The sequence below is a fragment of the Pseudopodoces humilis genome, chromosome 5 (assembly GCF_049639895.1).
Source record: "Pseudopodoces humilis isolate 2021_Gansu_Grassland_sample_001 chromosome 5, ASM4963989v1, whole genome shotgun sequence".
NCBI lineage: Eukaryota > Metazoa > Chordata > Aves > Passeriformes > Paridae > Pseudopodoces > Pseudopodoces humilis.
The window spans coordinates 10,977,585-10,995,519 of record NC_142204.1 but is presented as its reverse complement, the minus strand read 5'-3'; the positions used below and the strand labels follow the sequence as shown (position 1 = coordinate 10,995,519).

At 41.1% G+C, this 17,935-nt stretch overlaps 1 protein-coding gene across 1 annotated transcript in view; it reads right to left on the bottom strand.

Annotated features, from left to right (window-relative positions):
• Window positions 1–6,003: 6,003 nt before the first annotated feature.
• MPPED1 (metallophosphoesterase domain containing 1) overlaps window positions 6,004–17,935 on the bottom strand; it is a 74,067-nt gene continuing 62,135 nt past the window's right edge. The window contains exons 17-19 of the mRNA XM_088055088.1: window positions 16,730–16,845; window positions 12,066–12,179; window positions 6,004–8,611 (exon numbers count right to left, since the gene is read on the bottom strand). Coding sequence (XP_087911214.1) covers window positions 8,493–8,611; window positions 12,066–12,179; window positions 16,730–16,845 — 349 coding nt within the window. The 3' untranslated portion in view covers window positions 6,004–8,492. The remainder of the gene's footprint in view (window positions 8,612–12,065; window positions 12,180–16,729; window positions 16,846–17,935) is intronic.

The window sequence follows — 17,935 nt, the reverse complement described above, 5'->3', positions numbered from 1 at the left end:
TAAACTAGACTCCAAGGCAGAAACTTTAGAAATCGAGTGCCGAAAGACAGTCAAGGTACCGTGCAGGACAGACAAGATTAAGTCGTCTCGGTGGGCTGCTTTCAAGAAAAGGTACGCCATTAGGACTACAAGGGCCCCTGAAGAATATCCTTGCTGCCGAGAAGATGGTAATCCCCGACGTATATTTCTATACGGGCGAAGGGCAAGGCAGAGGGATACACCGGTGGGGAATCCTGACTGTCCTGAGTCTAGCCGTGTGCTTGGCCGAGGGAATGATTCCCGAGGTACCTCCGGGGGAGCGTCTCCTGGGGAAGTGTGAGCAGTGTCAGACTGCCACAGATACCAGACGAATAATTAACTGTCCTCCGGAACATTGTTTGTCTAACAGCACTCAGTATAATCTTTATGAATTAAAGGGGGAGGTCTAGTGTTACCACTCAGGGGCAAGTTTTAAAGACGGGCAGTCTAAGACTCCTATGAGAAGAAAAACCAAAGCTACCCACTTCAAGTATAAGAGAGAAGTGGGAATGCTTCCTCCAATTCCAATCTGCAGCCAATGTAACAAAACTGTCTGAATAAGAAGAAAAAGACAATCCACCTTTTAGCATATTATAAAATCAACCCTTTGTGTTACAATAAAGCAAACTTAAAAATGTGTACCATGGGGGGGAAAGTGTATTGAGAAGGTAAAAATTTAAAACATGAAGAAAAAGCCTCTTTTAATAATGAACCGATAATTCTTGATTTGTTAAAAAGTGATGATGACCGAGTATGTTTGCAATTCGACCAAGTGTTCTGCTTCTCCAGAGATGAGGAAGGGATGGACCCTGAAAACAAAATAAACATAACCTGTCACAAGAATATTGTGAGAATTCGTTAACAGACTGAGAAGAAAATGAATGTGAGTGAAAATTATAGTCCTTCCCCCGTAAAATTAGATAAAATAACACGAATTTTTAATGTGATGGATTATTAGGCGGGGGACTACTGTGATAAATGAACTTATAAAAATTCGTAGAGATCTAAATAAATATATTTGTAGCGATAATAATATAAAATATAAAGTACAGTGTGGCCCACAAGTCCTTCCCAGATCTAGTCGCGAATTCCCACTCGAGAGATAACGATCCTAGCTGGCGCCCATCAACGGAAAAGAATGAACAGGACATGGACCATCAGGCTGACAGGGAAGGGCTCGGACGAGATACTCATCACCGGACCTGAACACCCCGCCTTGCAGGCCACTGTTGGGGAAGCAATCAGGCAGACAAAAGGAAAAAAAGTCCAGCCGAGATATCCATCAGCTCCAACCCGGATCCAACCATCCCATCCAGATGGCCTGAACCAAAATGAAAGAACACTCAGAACTTCTTTACATATGAGGAGACTCTGCCCGGATGTCTATTTGACTCTATTCTCCAACGCCAGGAAATCAATTCATCCAACAATCAAGGACCCTTGGTGAATGGTGCCTGCCTGGAATTTGGCCTCAGGACACAAAATCCCTATAAAAACCCCGGACAGTCTACCCTCCTTCGTGGATTTGGGAACACCTATACCTTTGGGTACAGACCCCTGTCCACCCAGCGCTGCGCTGTTTATTTTATTGTGGTTTTTCCTCATTGTTTATTTTTTTATAAAAATTGTTTTATAATAAATTGTTCTTTTATTTAACCCAAATTTGCCTTTGCATTTATAACAATACCATGCAACAGACACAACCAGAATGGCTGTGCCATGCAGCAGCCTTATAAAAGAGTAGAAAAAAATTAGAAATACAGGTTTAACTGCCTGTATTAAACTGCTTTATCCTGCATAATTCTTTTCTTTTGGTCCAGGTCATCACGGTGGGAGGTAAAATTGGCAGGAGACCCTGAAATTTGCCACTGTGAGTTATTACACTCCAAGGGGAGAATATCTTTTCTGCACCAAGGCCTCCTCAGCACTCTGGAGGTGCAGAGTCATGCAGGACCTGACCTTGTTGCTTCCCCTCCCTTGTGTTTCAACAGAGCAGCAGCACCACCAGGCTGAAAGAGAAACCCAGCAGACTGTCCTGGGGTGACTTTATGATACTGGTATCCCCAGTCGTGTGGTTTATGTTATATATTAAGTTCTGCACCTTTAAGACTGGCTTTGAGAGCAAGAGAGGGAGAAGAAGAAGCGCGCAGTTTGTGTTAAGGAAAAACATCACTCCCCCACATCTCGCTGGCGGGACTGTGGTGTCTGCAGCACGGACAGACAGCGGGACAGAGCTTCTCTCTGGCTTTTAGTTAGTTCTAGCTAGCTGAGGCAGAGGAGTTCCCTGGACCTTTGTTTGTTTTTTTTCCCAATTTTCTTGGATCTGTGCAAGCCTGCTCTGGACTGAACACCCAGCCAAACCCCGGGAGCTCACGCCTGTGGCCCACCGGGGCCTGGGCCTCGGCACTTTCCAGCGCCGGAGGGACTGATAAGAACCTGAGCGAGCCGAGCTACACCACATGAAAAGGACTTTTTTCCTCCTAGATTTGCCATCCCATCGAACAGCAAGAGGTTTTATTATTTAATATTACTCAATTTCTGTTAAATAAACAGCTTTTTCCACTTCTCTCCAAGGAATTTTTTTTCTTTTCCTGGACCAGTTGGTGGGGAGGGGCATTTCCCTGGGGAAATCCCCATTTGGAGTTTTCCTTCCTAATTTGCCCTAAACTAAGACACAGACACAAGTCTCTCTGAAGTTCACAGCACACAGCATCAATGCCACCTGGCTCTGTGCCCTGCAGCGGTAAAGACCCCTGGTCCCCTCCATCAGCTTCAGCCCCACCCCCCCACAGGCAGGGTCCCCACCAGGACACATGCAGCCATTCCCCTGTGGACAAGGGGGCACTCACTGAGAGAAGACACTTCAGCACCCTTTGAGATCCCTTTTCACCCTTCCAGTGGCCTCTGCGGAAAGGTTTCTACCACCAATCTTCTAGTGCTCCTAATTTGCACTTGTCGTTGAGCTGGGCTAGCTCTAGCCCCCACATCCAGGCTCTAGCTGCAGTGGGAAATGGGCATTTGAGGCTGCACTGGTGGGAGGGCACTTTAACACCACCTTTGACTCTCCCCAGCCTTTCCTGGGTGTTGGGCAGCTCATGTGGTTGGGCAAAGTATTTTCCTTACACTGATTTTGAAGCTTTGTTCTACCATAAGCCACTGTAACTTGTTTATAGCAACCAGCATTTTTCCATCTGGCCCTGCTCAAGTTGTTCACCCCATTCAGAGCACAGAGAATTACAGGATAAGTGAGAGTACTTGAAACACCAGCCTGTCTGCTTTGTGTTTTCCCATGGCTGTCCTCCCTGTCCCTGAGGCCATGCAGAGGCAAGACCAGAGCTCTCAGGGAGAGAATGGGCTCCTAGAGCAGGAAGCATCTGTCCACTAACCAGGCCCACATGGGCCTGTATGGGAGAAAAGAGCACAAGGGCACAGTGTGCAAGACCCAGTGACATGTGGTGAGGTTAATTGCTCTGTTCAGTTTTAGTCCATCATGCTCCAGAGAGGGAATACACTTCACTGGGCAGGGGGAAACAATGCCAACCGCTTTGTGTGAAAGAAAAGCCCGTTCCTTTAATCTATTTGAAAGCTTTTGTACATCAGAGTCCTGTCCAGAAAAGCTATCGCTGATATAATTGGTGCAGACAATTGCAAAGGTTTTGATAAAGACCTTTATGGAAGAGCTATTCATGGGAGGCAAAGAAGGGTCATGGTTTGGGCAGCAGCTAAGAAACAAAAACCTCTAAAGCAGGATGCAGGCTGTACAAATGCAAATGCTCCTTATCCCACCCAGCAGCACCCTCAGGTCCCCACAATGAGGTAGGTGGATGAGCTACCCTCCAGCAGCAAAGCCCAACCAGGGATGATGAGGATTGCCAAGGGCACCGCCAAAGCCAGGGGAACAGGCTAGAATGGGGGAAGATCCCCACCACAGACACAGCCTGGGTCAGACTCCATGAGAGGAAGGGGTGATGGTTGTGGCAAATTCTCTTTTGAAGAGAAAACTGAGCTAGGGCCATAGGCAACCATGAGTTAACTCAACACAGTGGTCCATTGGTGTTTAAAAATATATGCTATTATCCCAAAAAACCCTAAAAAAATGAAGATACTGGATAAAAGTCAGGAGAGAAAGTAGCAGAGAACTGTGTCTAAATGCTCAGATAGGAAGGAAGAGGAGGTCCTCTTCTGGCACTGCTGCCTCTCACCAACTCCCAAATGACACATCAAAAAGAGAGGAGGGGAGAATTTCTGAGATGGGAAAGTAAGTGAGTTAGAAATAGAGCCTATCTAGAACTGAAATTATATTAATTTCTAGATGAAGTGAGTAAAAAGCAACATAATGGCCAATATACAGAATAACAAATGGCACAAAGGAGGTGCGTGTTAGTACTCCTATTGTCACTTTTCACATAAAAAGAGAACAAAGGGACAGTCAATAAACCCAAGCAGCAGCACATGTACAAGGATAAGTGAAATACTGTTGTTCTAATGCACTGTGCATAATCATACAGTGTGCTCCCTGTTCCAAAATATCACTAAAATCACAGATGCAGGGAGACTTGAAAGAAAGGGACAGGAATGTACCTGAAAGGACAGACCGTTTGCAGTTATATTTGCTCTGAGTTACTTGAGCAAAAAGCAATAATACGGGTTTTAAAGAGAGAAATTTTCACACAAACAGCAATAAATGGGAGGGGGGCAAAGATCCCCTTGGGCAGATTATTCCAAAAATTGCCTTCTAAGGGATGTCTCATCCCTCCTTCCTCTGAAGTATTTGCATTGACTGTTAGCAGCAGTCAGTGACTGGAAAAGACAAACCACTTCTTATCTCCTTTGGTGCCCTCCTGCATCAAGACCAGAGCACTTTCCCATCTACTGTGTCCCCAGCATGACCCTGAGACAGGGTTTTTGATCCTTCCTGGGGCACCAAAAGCAGCAGCTTGGGTGGGTGCTGAGTTCCAGCCTGCTCCTTTCTTCTAGTTTCTAGTCAAGGAACATTTCACATCCTCAGCTGTATGTGACTGAGGGAGGTAAAAATAATCTTGTCATCTTTTTTTTTTTCATTGACGTGCAGTGATATCTTCCCTATTCATTGCTGAAATTAATCAGAATTAATCTCAGCCAACAATTCTGCCTGGTGATGGGAATGTACATATTAGTGATACACATCAGCACACTTTCCTTCAGGAGCACTGCTACCTGGATAAATATCAGTGAAGGTCAGCAATGGGGAGGTGGGGCAGGAAATTACTTGAGAGGCATCCCAAATTTAAACAGAGCTGACAAATGCACAGCTGGATTTGTGGAGATCTTCCTTTTCACAGTCTTCCTTATCTGAGGTAGATCAGATACTCAGGTCTTTCTGTGCCCACAAAGTTAAAATAAAAATATTCACCAGGCCTTTATAACCTCCCTCTCTGTGAAGATGTATCATTACACCCAACTCAGAGCAGGAACTCTCCTTCTCCCAGCTGCTTCCCACTCCGAAAGGATGGAATTCCAGTTCCCAACATCTCCAGAGCTGTGCTGCAGCACTCCCACAGTAGCTTTTCCCTTCTAGGCACTCCTGGCGTACTCTCCCACCAAAATACATTCATTACAGGCAGTGGGTACTGTTTTCCGTTCTCTCTGCAGCCCCAGCCTTGAGCTCGTTATTCTCTGCAGGAGATTTGGTAGCTGGAATCTGGGGGACAAAGCAAGGCACCCTCTGCTGACCTCCCTCCATAACATCTTAAATGTCCCACAGCCTGGCTTCTACCCCTGGAGAAGATGACAGTCATTCCAAACTGCAGCTGATCACATGAGCTGGACATTAAGAGACCTTATTTTTTGCTGTGTGTTTTTTTTTTTGTTCATTTGTTCGAGTTTTTTTTTTAAGACTTTATTCATCCAACATGCTTGACCAAAAATTACAACACTCAAGTTATGCCAAAATGATTAAATAATCTTTAAGCTTTCATACCTCAAGTACTTTAAATGATATTTTGAAGTAACAGTTGCTTTCATTTCCTTTCCACATAAAAATACACAGTATTTGGAAGATACCTTAGGAAAAATTATTTTTAAGAGAATATTTTATGGTTGACATAGAAATTTTGCTGAGGCTAATAAAAGGACCTCTTCCCTTCACTTTAAGTGCCATGAGCAAATGTAAACATTTCAGACTTTAACATGCAGCCAATTTCCTGCCACATTTGTTGCAAACCGCTTGAATTGTGACTAGCTAAGCCACTTTTATTCTAACTACATGCTGTTGTTCATCTTCCAGTGATGACAGGAGTACATATTCAATTGTGAATTTCAATTCTTACTGATTTAGGAGCTGATCCTGAAATTTCTACACCAGTAGCTTTGACAAAAGTGGCCCCATCTAAATTAATGCAGACTGCTCATGCATTTGTGAACCACTCTCCCAAAAACCAGTTGCAGGTGCCACTAATTGTTTTGGGTTTCACTTTCAGGAAAAAAAGCAGCACATTAATTTAGACACATGGTCACCCAACAGATTACAAGAAATAACAGACCTGTGACTTGTCATGTTTTCTGTGGGTTTGGTGGCTTCCTGTGGGTCCACAGCATGAGTCAGTTACTGCACTTGGACATCTCAGCTTCAGGCAGCACCTGGAAGAGCTGCTGCACATGGGAAGCCAGGGAAAAGCAGAGTTTGTGCCCGCCTTGCTCAGAGCTGAAGTTCACATGGCCTGGTTTTGCAACACAGGTATTTTAAATTGTTTATGTGTATAATGTACATGCAGCTGCTATGTAAAAGTCACATTTACATCCATGTAACACACAATTCTCCAATGCGTGAGTGCAGATGTGGGCTATGCACAGACCTGCAACCGTGACCTGGGAGTGCTATGGTCTGCCCAATGTGTGTGAGCAAGATTAATGTCTAGATGCTGTCACCCCCAATTCAGTATGTCCACATATAGAATACAGCAGTTAAATTATCTCCATCAAGTCAAAAGGACATGTTTGTCAGTTCGAGGCAGAAATCCATTTCTTGCAGGACATGTCTGAAGCCCTGTGTTTTTTGGTGGCTTTGTAATCAATTCTTAAGCTTCTGCCTAGGACAGGACTGAAATCCCAGCAGCTTCAATACCTCTGCTAACACTGCAGGAGAGCTGCACAGGCAGTACCATGGCTGTGGACCATCTCAACCCGCTTCTGACATGTCCCCTGCTTTGCTTGGTGCCAAAAGCAATACAACAGATGGGTTTCTACTGGTTTTGTGCTGGGCCTCTCTCAGCAGTGTCCATGAGTGGGCAAGTCCCAGAGTGGTCCCCTGCGGTGACCTCTGCTCTTCACACTTTGGTGCATACCCATTGCTCACAGCCACCCAAAAGCGAGTGTCCAAACTACACCTTGGGTTGATGCCTTCCCCTTGACATCTATGTTTCCCAAGGACAAAATGATCACAATGACATTTAACAATTCCTGACCAGGGCCAAATTCAAACCAGTTATCTCATCATTGGCTGCATGTCCCATTAGCAGGTTTTAAACCAATGGTCTCGGTGGGTTTTATTTAAAATACCATTACTAATCATTGGGTGAGCTCTTTGCAGGTTTTTCCTCTTTTTTTTTTCTTTAAATACAATCACATATCACTTTACCATATGAAAACACAGTTATATTTTTTCTTTTTTCTTTTTTTTTAAGGGAAATGTCATCCTTATTTTCTTTTTTTAAACAGGCGAGGCCAGGTTACAAATTCCTGAGTTTATACTGCATTTAACACAGTCTCCCTTCTTGAATGTTGAGCTGTTTACAGCATGCTGGCAATATGTACCATTTCCCTTGCCATCTGTAATGCCAGATGTAGTAAAACTTCATTTCAGTACAGTGAATTAGGGCCTCTTTTGCACTGGTTTTGAATAGATGCAAAGACTTAGACTTGGAGGACTTGGAGAAATAGTTTTCCTCCTCTGACTGGTCATTTGTGTACCATCTTTTATATTTTCCATGTTGATTAAGGGAAAACATCTTTACCATCATTTTTATTTTACCAAGAGCTCACTGGAAAACATCTGAAATGAGGAAATCCTAGTCTAAACACGTTTAAACTGCAAACTTTCTTAAAGAAACACTCCTTTGAAAGACATCATTCTTTTAATAAGTCCAATATATGGTATGTACAAAAGCCCCTACTAGAGATATATATATTATACACACACACATATATATATATGTGTATATATATATATGTGTGTGTGTATGTGTGTGTGTGTGTAATGAATTCACTTTTCTGTGTTCACAAACATTTTAATGGTAAAATGTTAGTCTTTAATCTGTTTCTGGCACCAAAATATCTTTGTTCCTTGTCCACTTTTGTTACTCTAAATTTATCTGTGAAGAGCTAGCAGGGAAAAAAGAAGGATTTTGCTTTTTTGTTGAATGGTTCCCTATTGGGATTCTCAGCCAGCAATATAAAGTTGCTAATGTGTTGGGTACAACTTTAAATCCTCATTATAATCATGTGTTCCTTGGAGTAGGTAAGTCAATAACTATAGGCGGATTAAGTGGCTGGTAATTCACAGTGCACACAGATGCATTCACATAGGTGGTGGTTCCATCAGCCATGACACCATAACCTACAAAGGAAGAAAAATTCTGATTACTCTCATTATTACTTATTATTCTCTTTATTTTTTAATTACCTGTATCACACAACAATAAGTGCCACATTTTTTATTACTTAGAAGGAATTTAAAAATTCTCTTCGCTCAAAACATGAATGTTCCCTGAATCAATACCATCTTTGTCCTACAGCAGAGCTTTTCAAATTGTGTAAGAAAAGCAAGATGGGCCCTCAGTATCTAGTGGCTGTTATCTCTGGCAGCCAGCTCACTAAACCTCCTTAGAAAGACAGATGCTTTTCACTGCGGAGATTTTTCTCTTAAAACCTTTTTAGTTTTGGAAAAGATGCTTCTGATTGTTTAGGCTTGCAGTCATCAGTACAGCAAACTTTGGGCAATTTTAATCTTCCCACCATTTTTCCTGCCCTCTGTTGAACATCCTTTAAGCAACCAATGAAAAAAAGCATTGCTTGACTGAGGCAAGTATGTGTGCATGTGCATCTGGGCAGGATTTGCCTAGTAGGAACCTCTTTTTGCTACGTCTTTGAACTTGTTGACCAAAATTGATGGAAAGGCACTAAAATGCAGGCTGAGAAAAAATGGCTTTATTATTGAATGCATTGTCTAACAGACAAAGTGAATTCACACCCTAAAACACCAGAACATTTCCACAGGAGAACACACACAGCTGTGTGTCTCACCAGTGGTAAAAAAGCTTCAGCTACATCTCATGTCTTGCTAGACACACAAGGCAAACAATTCCAGAATCAAATCTGCAGAAAACCAAACTTCTAGCTCTAATGTCTGTAGAAGTACAGTTAAATGCTCTTTCAGAAAGTGAAGAAGCCCTTTGACAGCCTTGGAGTCATAAAAAAACAGACACACTCTCTGTTGTCAAAAATCTTTTAATGAGCAACTAGGATAAAAATATAAGCCTGATAACATGAAAGCTAAAAGTTTAATGTTGGAAACTTTCACTGAAATATTATGATCAATATGAAGAACTGCAATCATCAGAAATACATGATTTGGGGAAATCAACTGATAGAAATTTGTACTGACTCACCTTTTTCACCTTTCATAAAGTTAATAGTGAAATGTATTCATTGCTATATACACAAGGAGTTACAGCTAGTCAAATCCTATGTTCCGATGACCCTATGGTTTTTCTGAATGCAATTCTGTGTCTTTCAGAACTCTGAAAATTGCATAATTTGCAAACAAAGAAACAGTAACCAAATTCCTTTCTTTTTGGTTCCTTAAAACACCCTGAATAATTCAGGGCCTCCTGCACCTCCCATGGAAGAAACACACTATAATTTGGGACCAGGGAGGGAATGAAAAGGTTCCTGTCACCAGCATTTCTTTAAATCCCTTTCTGTTTGCCACAGAACGACTGCTCTGAGGAAAACATGAAATGCATGGAGGACAGTCAGCACTGTGTTTAGGACTTGCTGTCTCCTCGGCTACACATTTGGAGAGAACAGACACAGACTGCTAACACAGTCCTTTTGCTGGAAGATTCCTAGTGCTGCAGCTTTCACTCCTGTCCCACTGCCAGCAGAATTTCCTTGGCCATACCTCAGTGGAGTACTGGCTATAATGGGAAAACCAGAATTTTAGCCAGAACGCCTGCTATGCTGCTTGTCCCTTCCACGGGTAGATCAGCAGCAAGCCCATGTGCAGAGGTATTTTTTGGCAGGCATGGTAGTGGAGGGAAGGAATAAGGAAGAAACATCTCTTATAAGCATCTCTTTCCCCCAGATGTTCAGTAAATGACTGCTGCAGATGTAGCTATGCTCACTCAGAGGAAAAATTCATCTGTTCAAATCATGCATTCTCTCTGCAAACTGCAGCTTCGTTTGCACAGGTTGCCTGCAATGGGAATTCTCCTCTGCAGAGATTTAGCATCCCATTGAAAAACAGGGTCTGCAGCTCCCCATTTGTTTTCTCTAAATTATGATAGTTAACAAGAAGAGTACTTTGTTTCTGTGTTCTGATACCTACTGTGCCAACTACACTAACTCACAGGATTTGCTATTCTGTGGAGGTGCCATTCTCTTCCCTCGAGAGTCAAAGTTGGGCTTGGTTTTAACAGATGTGATTTTGTTTACCTGCCTGAAGCTTCATGGCTTGCTGTTTGCTTATATCCCCTGCAACCCTCTTGCCTCACAATTTCTGAAATGACGGTGAGTTTGAACTGTATTCACCCGCTCTTTTGGTTGGAATATCAAAGATTGCTCTAGCAGCATTATCTGTTTACTCTGTGATTTAACAGGACTTTGGACATTAACCAGGTATTAACAGGTCACTGCAGATGAGACACATGAGGAGAATGGACCTAATCCCTGAGCTATAAAATAATGACCTGAACATTTTTTATACCACCAGCAATGCCACTTCTAATATGCCATGGTAAAAGTCCCCAGCAGCAAGTCAGAGAGGGTATCTTGGGAAGAGCTCTTCACAAAATCAGAAGAATCTGAAGGCCAGCTCCTCCATTTTTTCCATCTCTACACTGGTGAGACCCACAGAGATCCTACAGCAAAGGCTGGAGCAGTCCCAGAAGCAGAAAACTGGCAGTTGTGGAGTACCTTTTCCTGCCAGTCAGTTAACATTGCCAATGACTGAGCATCTGATAATACACAATACACACCAATGGTTCACTCCTGCACAGCCCACTGCTTTCTGCTTAGGGTGGGGACACTGCTTGAAGCCTTGGTGCCTTTCTTTGTGGACAGGACAGACACCATCTACCTTTCCCTTTGCCAGGAGATGAACTCCTGCTGTTACTGACTACAGCAGAGTGTATCTGTCACCATTCACTGGCTTGTGTGAAGGGAACTCATTTTCTTCACAGTTAAATATCAAATAAATAGAACCACTTGTTTTGTCTGAGCACAAAATCTTTCCCCTGCCAAAGCAACTAAATGCACCCATGAATATCTTGGAACTTCTACACCAGTCAGTGTGTCTTGTGTGTCTTGATTTCAACTTCATATACACACTGATGGGGAGAGACAGCTGTTATTGTACAATCTTGAAGATCAAGCCTTAGAAGCACCCCTCAAAACATTCTTACCCATTTTAAAAGCACAGAAGCTGAGACACAGAGATCTTACATGAATTACTGTGAAGCGCAAGTTCTGCTGAGGAAAAAAAATCCCTCCATCCTAATATTTAGACACTTTCTGTAACTACTGGACTTGTGCTCTTATTTTAAAATTCACAGTACTCATCTCTGTGAAGGAAGCATCAACCTGTTTTATAGATGTAGAAAATGAAAGATATGCTCAAGTACAGGTATTGAAATGTGGCTATCAGCCAGTTTCACCTCTATATATGCATTTAAAAATGCATCTGAATTCTAGAAGTGCTTCAGTTCAGACATTCAAGTTTGAAAATGCTGGTTAAGCCTTCTCTACTTGTGGCTTCTAAATACCTATTATAAGAAGAAATGTGTTCTGACCTTCATGGATATGTCCAAAAACATGAAGCCTTGGCTGTATTCGTCTCTGGACTGTGTTCAGCAGCTCAACACATCCTACCCGTTGCATTTTCTTAGGAACCCAGTCCAGAAAACCTTTGGAAAAGAAAAGAAAGCTTTAAGAAAAGACAGATAATCCACAAAGTTGTGGTGTTATACAGCATTTTTGAGATTTCATGTCTCATGGCTTTTCACAAACAGCCACAGAAGAATTGAAATGGCAAGGACTGTGTCTGCATTGGTAAGCAGAAGAGGAAGGAAAGAAAAATATGGGTGGAAAACCATAAAAGCTCACCTGGATAAAAAGGACTGTGATAACTCTTTCCAGTTGTTTTTCAAAGAATAAAAATAATTACTGCAGTCAAAACATTTTTGCACTGGTGTTAATGGGATAACTCAATGCTTTACCCATTTTTCTTCTTGAAGAGAATGAGGTATAAAGAACAGTAAGTCCAAAGCAAGCCTCTAAAGAATTTAAAACATTTAACTATTTAAAAGCATACTTTTTTAGATTAGGCACTTGAACCAATGGAATGGAATCTGTGTTGCCAATACTACAACTATATTGTTATCACGTTAAACCTTACAGTAGTGGAGCTCAGGTGAGGAATCCACTACATGCCCAAAAAATAACATCCCTGAGTTAAACCGCTTCATGGCACAGCAAGCCCCACTTGGTTAAATTGATGGATCTCAGAAGAGACACTCAAGCCTTTTGCAGTAGATGTATTTAAGTACTGCATTTACTTGCACAAAAGTTGTGTAAAAATGTATTTCTTATGAAAATAGACAGAAATGTTACATCAACTCTTTGTCTAAAAGTATTGCAGGGGGATGTTTACTGCCAACTGGTCTCATGTCTCCTTCCAAGTACTAGTATAAGGAGGATGTTGTATTGGAGTGTTTGCAACAACCAATCTGTTTTCTTTCTATTCATTTCTGTTCATTTCTGTTCAGTCACTTTCATAAGGCTCAGATTTGGAAATGTAAAAGATAAAATCTTCATACTTATATTTTGTTGTTCTGATATTTTCCCTGTGTGCCTGTCATAGCTTTGCATCTCTTGGATTCGCTGCAGTAGTGTGAATATATTGTGCTTTTAGCCAGAAGTGCAGAGTCTGGACCTGTTTTTCATACATTTACTTTTGATATCCACTTGAGCATGGCTAAGCAGGCAACCAACTGGTTTGAAAAACCAGAAGTGTGGTATTCAAGCTCTTGGACAAGCTCTCAGATTTTCTAGAGCTTCAGGGTAGGTTCACACATTGGCAAATACCTCTTCAGCTGCCAGTGCTTGGAAACTGGGTTCAAGTTTGGTAAACTGTGAGGTTTTACCAAAATGGCAAAATTTTGCACTTGTTTCATAGCTACTCAGAGAGCTAAGTTCAATTTTCAGAAAAAAAGTTGGGAATGGGGCATCCTAAGTGCCAAAAAGAGGAAGTTCTGAGCATGGTCAAAGACAGAAGGTGCTGTTTGGCACCTGTCGGAGGATGTAGAAAAGGAAAGCCCTGCTGAACTACAACCAGACTGAGCAATGCTCACTCCTGCTGAATTCACTTGTGCCATCAAAGGGAGGTCAAAATTCACCAGAGAAAAACAGTATTTATGATGTCAAAGTGAGGCCAGCAATTCCTCTGGAATAAAGTCATGCTTTTTTTTTTTTTTTTTTTCCCCCAGAGTAAACATATTAGAGCTGTACGTTTTATTACTCCAATGATTTGAAGCAGTTAATTGTCAAAATGTCTGCAGTGAACATAAAGCCAAAGTATTTCCACTTCAAAAACTTCACAAACAAAAATAATCCATAAAATTAACTTCTCCATTAAATTAAGCATTATTTATGTTGAACATGTTTTTGTTTACATGCATTATCACCCTTCTGAAGCCTTCCCATATGTTTGCAGCTTATTATGTACACCTGACTACACAAACTAAGAATAATTGATTACACCTAGCTAACAATTAGAGTTCATCTTAGTGATTTTTTAATGTTTGGTTACTTGAAACAGGTTTCTGCAGCTGTCAGGAAAGTATAAATCTTTGTCACAGACTATCAAGCAGACAGCTGCAAATGAAGACTTAAAGGTGAAATTAAATTAAAAACAAAGAAAAGAACGTGAACCTTTGGAAGAGAAAAGAATAATAAATGGAGATCTTTGGGTAACAAAGATATGCCAATGTAGAAATGAGCATTAACACTGATCCCATAATCACAAATTCTATATTTCATAAACTATGAAATACATTGTATATCATTGTTAATAATAATAGACAAGTTACTAATAAAATGGTCAAAAACAGCTGTTTTAACCTTTTTTTTCCTCATCCTATATGAACCTCAAATGTATCCCTGCCCTGGTTTCATCCCAAAGCACTACTCTAAAACAGAAGAGAAAAATTACTCGGATTTTTGCTACACAGCTAAATAAAAAACAAAATTCATTAACTCTTAATTGTGCTTCTGATCTAAATCAGACTATTTCAAATCCATGTAATAATGTAGTATTAATTAGTTCAGGAGGATGCACACTCTTTTGCAGTGAGGAAATGAGAAAGCAGCACAGAAAATGGATGATAGGCTGAATTTAGGCAGCCATTCTGGAGAATAATCGCCAGAATTTGCAGGAGGACTGATTGTTATTTATGAGCCTTAGGAACAACTTTAGTGAGGTTCTGAGTTCCAAGATCAGAACAAGAATCAGCTTCCTGGTTAAAAAAATTGGCTGGGAGAGTCAGAGGATCCTGTCTCCCAAAAGGTCTGCAGACAGAGCTGCACAATAAGGTGGTTCTGTAAGTTAAGCAGAGTGCTAAGCTCTTTGAAATGTCATATATTTGTTGCCATAGGTGTCAGGGAGACCAACAGCTCCTGCCCTCAGGCAGAGGGGTTCGGTGCCTGAGCTATCTATTAATGCATCAATAAGAGAGAGACAAAGAAACAGGAACTTCTGGAAAAAAAAGGAAATTCTGGGGGGATGGTTGAAGATAAAGAATTAAAAGTGGAAAAAAAAAAAAAAAGAACACATACCGAGCCATGGAGATGGGGGAATTCATATTATTCCTTTACAAATCACTAGAGATGGGTGGCCCTTCCTCAGAATTACTGCAATTATAAATTTACTATGAAATTTATCACTAAAGCCTGTCAGTTGAGTGCCAGCTCTGCAGTGCTCTTTAGGGGTCCTCCTTCTGCTGATGCCTGTGGCTACTGGAGAGGCCTGGTGGCTAAAGTAGCAAGGTGGTTGAATCTCACCATTTTCCAACATTAATTTCAAGTGAATCTTCAGTCAGCTGAAGGTTGGATACAGTTGATCAGCTGGCTTTAAAAGGTCAGCTGGTTTTCAAAGTGCTGAAAAAGCTTCTGAAAAAGTTTTAAATATGACTTATAAATAAAACTGCATGAAAGATAGCATTGTGCCTTGGATCCTAGCAGGGATTACCCCCATACCAATGGCCTGGAGCTGATATCTTGGGCCACAACACTTAATTTCTGACATCCACTTTTACAAGACAGGCTCATATTAAAATCAGTCCACAGCACAGCATGAGACTACACTTAGATGAGGAATCAAAACACACACCCCTAACTGTGAGAAACTCTGCTCACAAAGAACCACTTTCCTCCAGGATTAGTGAGCAGTGGAATGCAAACATGTCTTTCTAAAGAAAACAAAACAGAAACCCTTTAGATACTTTCTCCTCTGAGCTCTGAAAGAGAAGAAAGGGTGGAAGGCGAGGGTTTTAGCTTCAGGAAATTGGGGAATCTAAAAGTTTAAAGAAACCAACAACCTTAATTTCACACAAAGCACAGTAAGACTCAGCAGAACACTTGAGTACATGGTTCTTGCTCATGTTCATTTATTAAATTAGTGAGAGTCAAACACACGGTCACATTATATATAGACTGCTATATATATTTAATACATTGAAAAAAAGCTTAAAAGCCTTAAGCCCTTACTGAATCTGTACAGGTTTGTGTGATTGCATTATTTCTGTAGCAAAGGTAATATCAAAATTTTCTAGGAATACAAGAAATCTTTTATAGATAGATAGCTTTCATATCACCTATATTAACGTTTGAAAAATGCACATGCAAAACTATTTCTTTTTGATCTGTTCATGTTGCCAAACTGTATTACAGGTAAGCAATTCAACCATGCGGTCCAAAGAACAGGTGAACAATGGGGAGCATCTGGGTTTGTAAAGCAGAAGATACGCCAAGTCAGCATGATGAGGAAAGAAAGAGGTTCTGGGTTGCTGGGAAAATGCAGTAGCAAGTCAGGGAGAAAGTGATAAAAAATAAGATCCTAATCCTGCATTTCTCTTCAAAAACACTCCATGCTTTCAATCTAGTAATTTCACCAGTGGCAGATTAGAAATGTGCATAGGAAAACTAGACCCTGCTTATTTATAAAGCTCATTATGGCTTTATGTATTAATGTTTTAATTTTTAAGCCATTATTTAATTCCCTGCCATTGAGCAGAGGTATCATAGGTAATCATGAGCTGAAGTCCTGGTGCTGCTGAAATCAGTACGTATGTTGCTCTTGGCTTTTGTAAGTCAGGATTGCACTCTTTTTCTAAAGACAGCCATCAGTTACCATATAATCATCTTAAATACACAGCTAAGAGCACTATTGTTTTCTTACCGAGAGGTGGTCCATGTGTTATAAGAATATCTATTCCATCTGGAATAAGGTTCCATTTCTCTAATAGTGCTTGGCCTCGTGGAAGATTAAAGCCCCAGCCATAAAACCAAGGTTGCCTGCCAAGAGAGGAGGAGAATGTCTTCAGTGCTACTTCCATGTACTGGTTATCTAAGTAAAATACTGAGGTTGACGCTTTACTACCATGGAATTTGAAGACACAAACAGCATTCATTTTCTTCTTTGTGTGCACACAGTAATCCCCTCTTTCCATACAAACAGTGCTGTTTAACTTGTATGGCAAATATGTGCAGTCCTTCCCGCTTTCAGTAGACAGCATACAGCAAAATATTCACAGTAGTGCTCCAACTACTTACAAGCCCTGGATACCAAGATCTCCATGTGTGGATTATCACGCTGACTCTCACAACATTTAGAAGAACAGCTGTCTCAGACACACCCACGTGACTTATGTTTCACATTGGCTCCCAGCATGTTTGGCCCTTAGCCTATGACCAGCTGGGCAAGGACAGACCCTGGCACCATGACAAATCCTGCTCTGAAGTCAGAGACAGCATCTCTGCTGCTTTGTTTCCCTAATTGCATACATCACATCAGAACAAGAATGCTGCTGCTTCTCTAACACACAAATTTCTTCTGTCCTCTGGTATGTTGACTTGCTTTTAAGTAAGACTTTCCATATTCAGGATTCCTTATCAGATAGGCATTTACATTTTTTGAAATGTACTCATAATGGAGCAGCAGGACTGTAATACTGCCAGTCAGAACATAATTTATCTGTATCTTGCTATCCCATTGATTAAAAAACTATATTTCACAGCAATTATATCACAGTGTTAAATTATGTCTTGCTGACTAGGCTCCAATTCTAGGACATAAAATTGAGGGGTTAGTTTTAGGCTGGAAGTTTTAATAGTTAAGACTGATGTGTTCTGGCCATACTCATATTTGAAGAACAATTAACAGAATGTTTTTCTTCCACAGACAAAAAGAGGGTCAACTATTGATGACTGAAAAGCTTGCTTTCTCATCCCCTGCCTCTTCATCACATGCCCTGGATATCCAGGTCTTGAGAAACAGGTGTCCCAGGGAAAAAAAGAAAACCAAAAAACTGTGAGTCTTCAAACATCTGCTATCAGAACCAGAAATATATCTCCCAGCCTTCAGAAGCTGTGATGAGGGAGGTGA